Here is a 13074-nt window from a genome sequence, read left to right on the forward strand (position 1 = left end):
ATTAGACATTAGTACATTACTTTGAAATATAATAATGTATACTGTATTCATTTTTCAAGTCTCATCTTTGAGTATAGCATTGGTTTACAAAGAGCACTATATAAGGTACACAGTGACTGCATAAAGTATTAAGACACCTTTTTGCATCAGTCAACAATCAAGAACCTCTAATTACGGGGTGGGGCTTTGTCAGCCTGAATGGGAAGCATCCAATGACTGACTGCAATCTTCAGGTCTCTATGGTTTGGCTGTGACACACAGACAGTCCAAGACTTGTCCCACAGCCACTCCAGTGTTGTCTTGACTGTATGCTTGACATCTGTAGTACTGAAAAGTGGACCCCAGGAAGAATAGCAGCAGCTTTGCTGTGGCTAAAAGGGATCCCAAAAAAAAAAAAAAACATCATGCGTTGCTGTATTTCTACTGAGATTAGAACGGGGACTGAGCACTTCTACATAGTATATTGCACATGTTATTTTATTTTAAATTGAGTTTGCTGAAACACTGACCCTGAATAACAACAAATTTGCGATTGTCTGGACTATCAGAACTGGGCTAATGCAAGTTCCATGTCCTTGTTTCCTGCTTCAACAGGACACTGTGGACATCTTAGTGGGCTGGCACATTGACCACACACAGAAGCAGTCGCTAACTCAGCAAGTCTCAGGTCAGTTGGAGTTTTAATGGCACATGTCATATATCACATACCATAAATCTCCCCACTAAAAGCTGTCTAGTATTCTCATTACAAACTTAAAGGCCACATATTATATGGCATTGTAACATGTTTCACATAGCTCTCTGAGGTCATCAAAATATGTCTTTTACCTTTCCAGCTGAATGCTTTCTGGCATTACTAAAAAATCACTGGTCAAATTCTTTGGTACATTCTGACTGTTCCTCAAGGGTTTTGGGCAGAGATTTATTCTTCTCATGTAATACAAGCTGCAGTTAGCCAGACTGTATCTCCTGACACATGCTTGAATTCACATGCTAACTTGACAAGCAGGCAGTTTAAAAAAAACAAAAACACTTACTACATATGGTTAGCACAAACGTAGAACTTTTGGGATTTCTGTTGGAACATTTCTGCTGTGGTGTTGAATTTCTGGGCAGCTGTTCCTTGCTCAGCTCTTAACTGAGCGTTTCAGCACAGGTTTCTTCACAGAAGGAAAAAGTAAAAAAGGTAGGAGCTATGTTTTCTTACATTTTGTATTTGCCTACAGACACTGGAGACCCGCATGTACCAAAAATGACTAAAAAGTCAGCTTTACATGATATATCCTTTTAAAATATCGTTATTGATGTTTGTGTTTGCCCTGACGTGTCTTGACTAATGGACGGAAGTAAACATTGCATTTAGTGCTCTTTACACATATTTTTCAGCTGTCAGACTCATGCTCTATTGGTGGTTTAAATATGCTTGTTTATTATACAGGTGTGTTTAAAGCTTTAAGGATTTTCTCTGGTTTTACACATCTTGTGATTGCGTGTTGGCCTCTTAAGTGCTGCCAAAACACAGAAGACCTGCACAGCTGTGTTATTTTTGGAATACCTTCTATGTCTCCTCTGCTGACATGCTGTGTAGACAAGGTGTACTATCATAATGATGCTCATACTGTGGCCACTCTGCTCTCTCTGTATATATAGGTTGGTTACAGAGTCTGGAGCAATTCTGGGTGGCAGACCTGACTTTCTCCACCACTTTACTGGGACAGTTCTTGGAGGATATGGAGGCATATGCAGAGGTGAAGTTATTCTGGAATTTAAAAGCATGTGCTCAAGTCCACACTGAACTTCTCTTCAGCCATGCTCTAATACCAGTTAGGCTCAAGTATCAAAAAACAGTGTTTACAGGTGTATTAAAATCTATTTTATAGGCTAGAAAAAGAAATTATGTAATTAATACTATAAACACCTGAAGATCTTTTAGAAAGGTTGAAAACTATGCTGTCTTCTCAGAAAGAAAAATATACCAAATTTTCCAGGCTATAAGTCACACCAGAGTATAAGGTATATACCCACCCCCATATAAATCACTGTTTCAGTCTGCATTGTAGCTTTATGTTTTGGGTGGCATTTTCACTTGTTACACTAGGAATTAGTTTAGCGTGAACATAAACATTACTTGTTCTGCGGTGTATTAACTTCAATTGATTCAAGAATGCCATCTAACACTTGTGACTACTCAAAATTACTGTAAATATACACATATAAAAATCACTTTGCTGTATAAGTCGCAGCATAAGCCAAGCAATAAAAAGAAGTGTGACTTACAGTCCAGTAGTCCAGAAAATACAGTAGTATGTCTTTTTTTTTTTTTTTCTTTTTTTTTTAATGATTTGAATTGAATCTGTGTTCTATTTAGGATTTGAGCCATGTGGGGTCAGGTGAGATGCTAGATGAAGACATCCCTCCTCCCTCAGTGTCTTTGCCCAAGCTGGCAGCTCTGCTGAGGGTTTTCAGTACAGTGGTCCGCAGCATTGGCGAGAGATTCAGCCCCTTCAGAGGACCTCCCATCACTGAAGTCTATATCACAGATGTAAGAGCCTCATCTAGGGTACACTGACTGAAGGTTGAGCAATGTAAAGGGCTGACATGTCATGTCTAAAACACCACTAAACACTTACTCCTTCTTTCGAAAAGACTCAGGAGCATAGTGTCTGCTGTTGCTGAGCAACCATGAGCCGCCACTGCATGACCATGAAGTTGCAGGATATAAATGGATTTTGAACACTGTAAATCCCCTGCAGTAGCGCTGCTGCTTCATTTGTTCATGGGCAAGAGGAAAAAAAACCAAAAAAAACAGCATGTTTGGATACACCTCATAGTTCAAGCACAAAGAAAACAGAATCAAATGTTACGGTGAAACTGATTACTTGGTTCTTGTCACATAATCTAGAGTTTTGAACAATTGAGATTGTTTTATCTAACTACTGCATAGATAGCATGTGGAAATGAAACGGGAGCAATGTGGCGTGACGGCATCACTCTCTGTTGAGTGCGCTGTAAAGTAAAGCATGCACAGGATAGAACATGTGAACAGCCCCTGAGTTTCGCTTCAAACATTACCTCCTGAATGCACAGTAGATTTATTTTTGGCTCATAAGCATGAAAATATTGAAGTGTGTGAAAATTTTTGTACTGTGACAGTAGAAGCACTTACTTAATCACCTGTTGGAGAAATATTCAATTAGCCATGAAACTCATTTTACACAGCATTGTCAGTTTTCACAGCAGCAGAGGATATAGAATTAAATTTATTGTATTTTAAACTGTGAAATCTGAGGACTTTGACTTAAATACTCTTGGACTAATTAATCAGTATGCTGATGGGTTTAGTAGGCTATATATGCTTATCAATGAGAAGTTCTGGTATTACTTAAATCCTTCTTTGAAGGATAAGTGGTAGATAATGGATGAATAGAAAACAGTTTGTTTTGCACTTATGAAATAGTGATCAAATGAGCTGAGCAATCTAAGTTAGGGGATAGTTAAATTCTACCCTATTGCCTTTTGTTTGTAGTGTGTGAAATATGCCTTACTAAAGGTAAGTTCATTTCATTTTACTTTTTGTGTTAAAATAATTAATTCTCTGTTCTTTGTTTTCCTAAGATTCTGAATCGGGTTCTGACATGTGTGACCACAGCAAAGCAGGTTCAGTTTTCTGAGGCAGTTCTCACAGCAGGGAATGAGTGTGTGGGTGTGTTGCTGGCCAGTGTGGAGCCCCGTGGTCAGTTAATGGAAGCTGTCCTAGCCTATGGCCTAGATCAGCTGGACTGCTGCCAGGCCTGTGGCATGGACTGCAGTTTGGCAGTACTCAGCCTTCTCACTCTGGTATAGTTAATTTTTAGAGTTGCAGTTTGTTTAACTTGAAACAACAAACCTCACTGGTCCAAATCAGTCCTTACAGTCATCAATAGCAGTGGAGCAGCTAAACCCTGAGGAACTTAATGTAATAGACCTTATGCTGAGATTTTCTACATAGGATGTCCCTTCTTTTTGTTATGCTTATAATTACACATCCATATAGACTTTATCTAGGGCTGTTTACTTATTTTTTTATTATTATTCCTTCTGACAATCTATAGCACAGTGTAGTTTGATCAGAATTTTGATTTGATTTTCACTCATTTTGTAAGCGTGTAACTTCAAACATGTTGTGAATGAACTTTAGTTTGTTAGAATTTTTTTTTCCCAAAACAATTTGTTAGTTATTGTTGACTCTGCATTTACTTTCAGATTGTGGACCAGATAAACACAAAGTTGCCTGTGTTCTTTGTTGAGAAATTGTTGGCACCAGACTCCCAGCTACTGAAGCTGCGCTTCCATCAAGAGAAAGAGGTGTGTGGATATGGGTTGCTTTACCTAACGCTGCTTTTGGGAGAGTATAGTAAGGTGAAATATAGGTTCATGTAGCTGCATGCAAGACTTGGTTGGTCCTCTCTGTAGCAAATACCTACAAATACACATACAGGTATGTGGCTGAAACTCTTAATACCTAGACAATCTGGCCATGAAGACTGTGATCCCAACACCACAAGGGTTAATGTACTCCTTTAACAATGTTCACTCTTTTTTTAAGAGTGAACATAAACCAATCAAATACAGTGCTCTAATAAACATGAATCTGGCTCATCAGCCAGCTCATTAGCTCTGTGCCGCTTCATGTGGCATTTTTCACAAATAATATGTATATATATATATTTTTTTTTCTGTTGTTTAGATTGATATGGTTATTACATGAGACAGGTAATAGATAAAAGAATGCTCTGTCTTCAAATGTGTTTGTGTATGCACTCTACAGGTGGTGTCAACTGTTCACAGTGTGTACCAGGCACTGTTGGGCCTTAAAAATATTCCAACACTGGAGACAGCTTATAAAATGGTATTGGGTGAGATGGCATGTGCCCTGTCCAGTTTGACCGTAACTCTGCAGCCTACTGGTAGAGAGCTGGTGACCGACAACCCCTGCCCCACCATACAGCACCCTGCTTTCACCTCCCTTAACCTGCTGCCAGAGAAGGCCCAGTTTACCCTGATCTTCAACCTCAGCACCCTCACCACCATCGGCAATACAAAGAACTCTCTCATTGGGGTGAGACACTACACTTTTCTGTTCTCACTCACTCTATCTAAAGTTATTTAAAGTTATTTTGTACTGTCCATAGTGCCATTGATACAACTTTGGGTATTTTAATGAAAAAAAAAGTTATTGATTGGTTGTTGCAGCTCTACTGCAGTTAGCCAGTGAGCAGTTAGTGCTGGAGCAAACGCCCTGGCAATTGATGGAAGACAGTTAGTATACCAGTGTGTACTAGTTTATGGTGTTCAGAACACTTTGTGTAAATGGTAACAAAATATAAAGTTATGGGCTTACAACTTAAGATCCTTGATTACCAGAGTAAGTGTGTGTCATATACTGATTTAAGCAGCTACAGTCTGTCAGTGATACTATGTTTCTAAATGTTTTGAACAGTAACTCTGTACCTAATGAAGACATACAAGTTGTGGACCTAAAATACCCACCAAGGACTTTGTTCTTTAATCTTTCCTTCTCTTTGTCAGTCTTTAGCTTGACTTTGTATTGCTGCTAATATCTTATATAAATCTTTCTCCTGCTCTGACTAAAAGATCTAAATAAGTGGTTATGGTGCCACTTATTGTAGCACCATAACCATATTTTTCCAACTCCTGCTGCTGTGTAATTAAGTGTAGCTTCTCTTTTTAGAGCCCTCTAAGCTTTCAAGTTTATCTTTTTGTTCCTCACATAGAATGTTGAGAATCACCACGTGTACATGTAGTGATGCAATTGATTTTAAAAAGGCCACACAGTTGAACGCTCTGCAGAACATCAACCACTAAAGGCAAAAGCTAGCCTATAGCTATTTATGAACTACTACAGGAAGCTGTTAAGGAGCTGTTCATCAGAAAACTACTACTTTTTGATATTGTGATGATTTTTGTCATGTGTTCATGTTGAAAATATATTTTATCTGTTTAGATGTGGGCACTGTCTCCTACGGTCTTCGCCCTTCTCAGTCATAATCTGATGCTGGTCCATTCTGAATTGGCTGTCTATTACCCTGCCATCCAGTATGCTGTACTCTACACCCTCTACTCTCACTGCACCAGGTAATACACACACCTGTTGACCACTACAGCACCTCTTCACACTTAATATACTAGGTGCCCTTAGTCCTTTTCTTCATTCCATTTGTTCTTTCTCATTCTTTCTCTTTTCTCATTGAAAACCTTGTAGATAATTATATATTACTTTTTTTTTATTATTTGGGCAGTTTTTGCCTTTATTTGATAGGACATTGGAGAGAGACAGGAAATTAGAGCGCAAGGGAAAACATGCAGGTTATATGACAGCCGACTCAGAGGTAGAACAGGTGTCCCCTGTGTATATGGACTGGCGTACTACTGCTACACCACCAGCAGCCCCCCATGCGTTAACTTGTGATTAATCACACATTTTTATCTGTGCTAAATGGACTTAAAATTAATACTTTTAAAGTTTTTTAAACTCTAATCAACATGGGCATAGACAACCATGGATGCTTTATGCAAATGTATGTTTATAAAGAAGCATAAATAACACAGACATGTTTCAAATATGATGTATGTTTTTCAAAGAACTTATGTCTGTTAATCACATGGAGAAAAAAAAGAACATAGAAAAAACACAAGTTCCCATTATTTCTTTCTTTGCACTGAGCCAGTTGGTCAAACAGACAAGCCTGTTTACACTTTCAGATGACAGGACAGCTCACTTTTTCTGAACAACAGGCCTTGACAGTGAAAACAATCTTTCACAAGGTATGGATGTGGCAGGAGTTGCGAAGTATCTGCAGACAATTTGTAAATGAATTTACCATTTAGAAGACCCCTTTCTTTCTCCATTTCTGTTTGCTGCTGCACTCTTTACTGTCCATGGCTGCATTTTTCACTTCTCCTAGTACGGGCTAGGCCACGGGTCGAAATGTGCCCTGCGTTAATCGCGTGTTAATAAAATTAGTGCCATTAAAATGAGTTTGTGTTAACGCGTTAATTTTGACAGCCACACACACACACACACACACACACGCGCGCACACACTCTCAAATAAATCAGAATATATAGTTGTTTTATTTAAGTAATTCAATTCAAAAAGTGAAACTCATATATAGTCATTACACACAGATTGATATCTTTCAAGTGTTTTCTATTAATTTTGATTATTATAACTTGCTGCTAATGAAAACGAAAAATTCAGTATTTCTTAAGACCAATTAAAAAAAAAAAAAAAAAAAAAGATTTTAACCTTTTAAAAACAGGAGTGCCCGTGCTCCTATTTGCATATCTATTTTTAAATGCCTGTAGAATTGCAATTCTTTTTGCATATAAAACCAGAGGACTTACACTTATATAATCACACATTCAACATGTCCCAGAGTGCAGTTTACTCTGAGTTTGGAGAAATCCAGTAAAAAGCGCACACTATGAAATCATTATAATCCAGACCACAGGTCTGGTCACAGAACTTCTTACGTTGGAATACACGATCACATTGTGAGCATGAACTATCATGTGGTCACTACCCGTGACAACAGGAAGTGATGTCTTTTTCTGGGAGGTTTTCCACGGTAAACACTTTTCTCGCAGGCATTTGCGCTGGCAATGCTCTCGCACTCTGTATTTTGCTGTTTCACAAAAACATAGACACACACGGTCCACGCACACCAGACATGTACATGTTGATTTTTTTCAAATTATGCCTTTCTGTGTATAGTTACAGTATCTCACAGAAGTGAGTACACCCCACACATTTTTGTAAATAATTTTATATCTTTTCATGTGACAACACTGAAGAAATGACACTTTGCTACAATGTAAAGTAGTGAGTGTACAGCTTGTATAACAGTGTAAATTTGCTGTCCCCTCAAAATAACTCAACACAGCCATTAATGTCTAAACCGCTGGCAACAAAAGTGAGTACACCCGTTTGTAGCAAAGTGTCATTTCTTCAGTGTTGTCACATGAAAAGATATAAATTATTTACAAAAATGTGAGGGGGGTACTCACTTCTGTGAGATACTGTATTCCTGTGCTGTAGTTTGATGTCTTTTTGCACATTGTACACAATATGCATTTTATTTTTGTTTTAAGTTATGGACACACTCAAAACACAGTTTCTGCGGTTTGAAAGGACTTTGTGCAACTTTCATATTTACAATTTTGAGGGAGCTATGACATTTCTGTATTTAGATAATTGTTAATTTATTTAGTTAGTATGGACTTATTAGATACATATTATTAAAATTTGGGAAATACATGTTGTGTTGATGTATGGCCAATTAATATGCTCCAAAAAATGGCACTACAGCATGTAAAAATGTAAACATATACAGTGGGTACGGAAAGTATTCAGACCCCTTTAAATTTTTCACTCTTTGTGTCATTGCAGCCATTTGCCAAAATCAAAAAAGTTCATTTTATTTCTCATTAATGTACACTCAGCACCCCATCTTGACAGAAAAAACCAGAAATGTAGAAATTTTTGCAAATTTATTAAAAAAAGAAAAACTGAAATATCACATGGTCATAAGTATTCAGACCCTTTGCAGTGACACTCATATTTAAGTCACATGCTGTCCATTTCTTCTGATCCTCCTTGAGATGGTTCTGCTCCTTCATTGGAGTCCAGCTGTGTTTAATTAAACTGATTGGACTTGATTAGGAAAGGCACACACCTGTCTATATAAGACCTTACAGTTCACAGTGCATGTCAGAGCAAATGAGAATCATGAGGTCGAAGGAACTGCCCAAGGAGCTCAGAGACAGAATTGTGGCAAGGCACAGATCTGGCCAAGGTTACAAAAGAATTTCTGCAGCACTCAAGGTTCCTAAGAGCACAGTGGCCTCCATAATCCTCAATGGAAAAAGTTTGGGACGACCAGAACTCTTCCTAGACCTGGCCGTCCAGCCAAACTGAGCAATCATGGGAGAAGAGCCTTGGTGAGAGAGGTAAAGAAGAACCCAAAGATCACTGTGGCTGAGCTCCAGAGATGTAGTAGGGAGATGGGAGAAAGTTCCACAAAGTCAACTATCACTGCAGCCCTCCACCAGTCGGGGCTTTATGGCAGAGTGGCGCGACGGAAGCCTCTCCTCAGTGCAAGACACATGAAAGCCTGCATAGAGTTTGCCAAAAAACACATGAAGGACTCCCAGACCATGAGAAATAAGATTCTCTGGTCTGATGAGACCAAGATTGAACTTTTTGGCGTTAATTCTAAGCGGTATGTGTGGAGAAAACCAGGCACTGCTCATCCCCTGTCCAATACAATCCCTACAGTGAAACATGGTGATGGGAGCATCATGTTGTGGGGGTGTTTTTCAGCTGCAGGGACAGGACGACTGGTTGCAATTGAAGGAAAGATGAATGCGGCCAAGTACAGAGATATCGTGGAAGAAAACCTCTTCCAGAGTGCTCAGGACCTCAGACTGGCCCGAAGGTTCACCTTTCAACAGGACAATGACCCTAAGCACACAGCTAAAATAACAAAGGAGTGGCTTCGGAACAACTCTGTGACCGTTCTTAACTGGCCCAGCCAGAGCCCTGACCTAAACCCAATTGAGCATCTCTGGAGAGACCTGAAAATGGCTGTCCACCAACGTTCACCATCCAACGTGACAGAACTGGAGAGGATCTGCAAGGAAGAATGGCAGAGGATCCCCAAATCCAGGTGTGAAAAACTTGTTGCATCATTCCCAAGAAGACTCATGGCTGTACTAGCTCAAAAGGGTGCTTCTACTCAATACTGAGCACAGGGTCTGAATACTTATGACCATGTGATATTTCAGTTTTTCTTTTTTAATAAATTTGCAAAAATGTCTACATTTCTGTTTTTTTCTGTCAAGATGGGGTGCTGAGTGTACATTAATGAGAAATAAAATTAACTTTTTTGATTTTGGCAAATGGCTGCAATGACACAAAGTGAAAAATTTAAAGGGGTCTGAATACTTTCCGTACCCACTGTATCTGGCGGACTTGTTCTATGGTAGGTTTAAACACAGAAATGTTGGACTACTAATAAGTATAAACATGTACTTGGTCGGGGGTTCCATTTGCATGAATTACTGCAGCAATGCAGCGTGACAGAGGCGATCAGTCTGTGGCACTGCTGAGGTGTTATAGAAACCCAGGTTGTTCTGATAGTGGCCTTCAACTCTTCTGCGTTGTTGGGTCTGGTGTCTTGCATCTTCTTCTTCACAGTATGCCATAGATTCTCTCTGGGGTTTAGGTCAGGTCAGTTTGCTGGGCAATCAAACACAGGGATACCAAGCTGGTCAGCATGAAGTGCTCTAAAACTTCCTGGTTAACTTAGTGTACATACTCCAGCATACATGCCTGGACAAAGATGAACTGTGAGCCTGGCAGACAAAAAAAAACAAACTTTTTTTCGGCATTTGATGGACTTCCACTAGATGTTTTTCCCTTACATGCAAAAGATTTGTTGCAAGAAGCACAGCCAGCATCAACTGTAGTAAAGTATAACAGCACATATTGCAGATAAGTCATGTGCATGTATTCTTACGGCTACTGGGCTTTTTCTCTTGTCTCATCTGGGATAAGGGAGATGGTTTGTTTGTGTGCTTGTGTATATGTTCAGGTTATTGCCTGTGTTGGATTTCATGTGATCATCGTCATCACTGTTGGAGCGTAGGGGTCACTGAATAAACAGCTGCCGCTCCATCTGAGATCCCCACCCTCCAGCCGACCGTTGTTGTGGTCCTTGAACTAGCCCACCAATCACATCTTCACTTTTCCACCAGCACCCTTATTTAAGTAGTCTCCTACTGCTCTCAATAGAGTGGTCCACCACTTTTCTCCGGGTTTTCACATAGTGACAGATGTTTACACATCTTTTCAAAACACTTATTTCTAGTACAGTAGTGTCCTGCAGTAGAAGTTTGTGTTGCCATGTGTAGAGGTTTTAATTTCATTGTTAAAATGTAACTTCAAGTGTTTTCTCTTTACTTTGCTACTCACCACCCCCTAGCCCATCCAGGCTGTAACAGTTTGTTTGTGTCTCTGTATCTCAGACTCCAAGACAGATCTGTCTTCTGAATTGGGGAAAAGCAAATATTAGATATACATATTAATCAGCAATAGAGCTGGTGGGATAAAATGTAATGTAATTTCTCCAATAGCAGAACCGATAATATTGGGGCTTTATAGAGTCTGCAATTTTAGTAATTTAGCACTGTTGCTCATTTACTAATGGAATTCAGTACCCATCCCTAATGGTAACAGAATAATGCAGACCTTGTTTGCACATGAAATTGCTGAAAGTGATGGCTCATTGTTGTCAATCAGACAATCAGATCTATGTTAATGTTTAGTTACAACTTTTAGACATGATAGGACATTTCATTTATGGAATCAGCTGTTTGCTTGTATGACATCTGACCAACACAGACAAGGGTGCACATCTTGTTCTAACACTGCTGTAATTAATGTATTACCTCAGTCCTCTTCTTGACCACAAATGTAGAAATTATTTGAAATGAGTTTATAAACTTTTTTTTTTTTGTCATGTTGCACCTGTCAAGATTGTGATATTTATGTAAACCTGTTAATTTAGACATTAAAAGATCATTCTGATTTGTCATCATAATAAAGGTGTGTACTATGTGTGTACTGCATGTGCAGATATCTTCAGCCGGTTGCTATCATATTGATATCAGGACCAATCTTTTTTTTTCTTTTTTTTAAATATTTAAAAAGACTGTCGCCTGAAATACAGCAGATTAACTTCAGACCCTTCTTTACAATTTATATTTTTTATATGGATTATTTTAACAGAGAAAGAAGAAACCATAATTTTTTTTTTCTGTGACATGTCAGTTCTTCCTAGGTTTTGATTGGGTCACATTCAAAGTCAGAATTTAAGTACATGCTCTAAGAAAAATTAACATGTTGAATCTATTGCAGCACTGTAATTATTCCTAACTGGTTTTGTATCACTGCTCTTCGTTTTTTTTCCAGACATGATCATTTTATCTCATCCAGCCTGTCCTCGTCATCTCCATCCCTGTTTGATGGTGCTGTCATCAGCACAGTGACCACAGCAACGAAGAAACATTTCAGCACTCTTCTAAGCCTTCTGGGAGGTCTGCTGGCAAAGGAGCACCTCCACCCTGAGGCCAGGTTCTTTCTTTCCCCGTTTGACTCTCACAAACTGGAACACACACTGATTATTTCTGTCTAAGCCACAGTACCTTAGTTTCATTTGAATTTTTCTGTAATGTGTATGTCTCATTCATGGAAATTAAGTAATTTTCAGCAAAACAACGGCGATACTGAGGTACAGTTAAATTAGTTGTCTTTGCTTTAACCCTCCTTTTTAGAGCCACTTTGCCATTTTTAACATAATTGCCATCAGCTGATGGCGGAGTATATGAAGTCAATCGACAAGCAGATACATTTTTGGGCAACCCAGAGTGGTTGTAATCTGCCATGCACATAAAAGCAATGTGGTTGAAAAGTTAAAAAGTGAGTGAAATAAGTTGATAATTTAATCTTAGCAACTGCAGCTGCTGACTGTTCTGACTGTAAACATTGGGATGAACTGGTCGATATTATTATTAGGAGAATTAGCTGCGCACTTGCCTGGCAATGTACTAAGTAGGGGTGCTCTGATCAATCGGCGACCTGATCGGCATTGGCTGATTTGCATACTATTGGAATCAGTCATTTCAGCCGACCAAAAGAGCCGATCATATGATGCAAAACCCATAGTTTGGAAGTTTTCCATGTGTTGGACAATTACAGTATAATTTCAAGTGTGCACGGTCTGTTCAAAGGTTATCCCCCGTGGAGGAGAGAAGGCAAGAAATTTAAATACAAGACATTTGAAGTTTAGCCACATGAAGGAATATGACGATTATACCATGGTAGCTTGTGAAAAGGGATGGAGGGAGCGCGCTGCAAGCAAGCCAAAGTCAGCTCTCCCTCAGCTGTCAAGAGACTTTGCAGCGAGTAGAGGCCTATAAGAAAGGCAGCAAGAAACAAATGGAAATAAA

General features: G+C 39.0%; 1 protein-coding gene across 2 annotated transcripts in view; it reads left to right on the forward strand.

Annotated features, from left to right (window-relative positions):
* Positions 1-13074, forward strand: part of smg1 (SMG1 nonsense mediated mRNA decay associated PI3K related kinase) — a 104930-nt gene that overhangs the window by 16575 nt on the left and 75281 nt on the right. For both annotated transcript variants that reach the window (XM_026325613.1, XM_026325610.1), the window contains exons 8-15: positions 595-667; positions 1651-1748; positions 2369-2542; positions 3616-3837; positions 4243-4344; positions 4808-5098; positions 6005-6135; positions 12038-12199. In XM_026325613.1, coding sequence (XP_026181398.1) covers positions 595-667; positions 1651-1748; positions 2369-2542; positions 3616-3837; positions 4243-4344; positions 4808-5098; positions 6005-6135; positions 12038-12199 — 1253 coding nt within the window. The remainder of the gene's footprint in view (positions 1-594; positions 668-1650; positions 1749-2368; positions 2543-3615; positions 3838-4242; positions 4345-4807; positions 5099-6004; positions 6136-12037; positions 12200-13074) is intronic.

Source organism: Mastacembelus armatus, chromosome 8, assembly GCF_900324485.2.
Source record: "Mastacembelus armatus chromosome 8, fMasArm1.2, whole genome shotgun sequence".
Taxonomy (NCBI): Eukaryota; Metazoa; Chordata; class Actinopteri; order Synbranchiformes; family Mastacembelidae; genus Mastacembelus; species Mastacembelus armatus.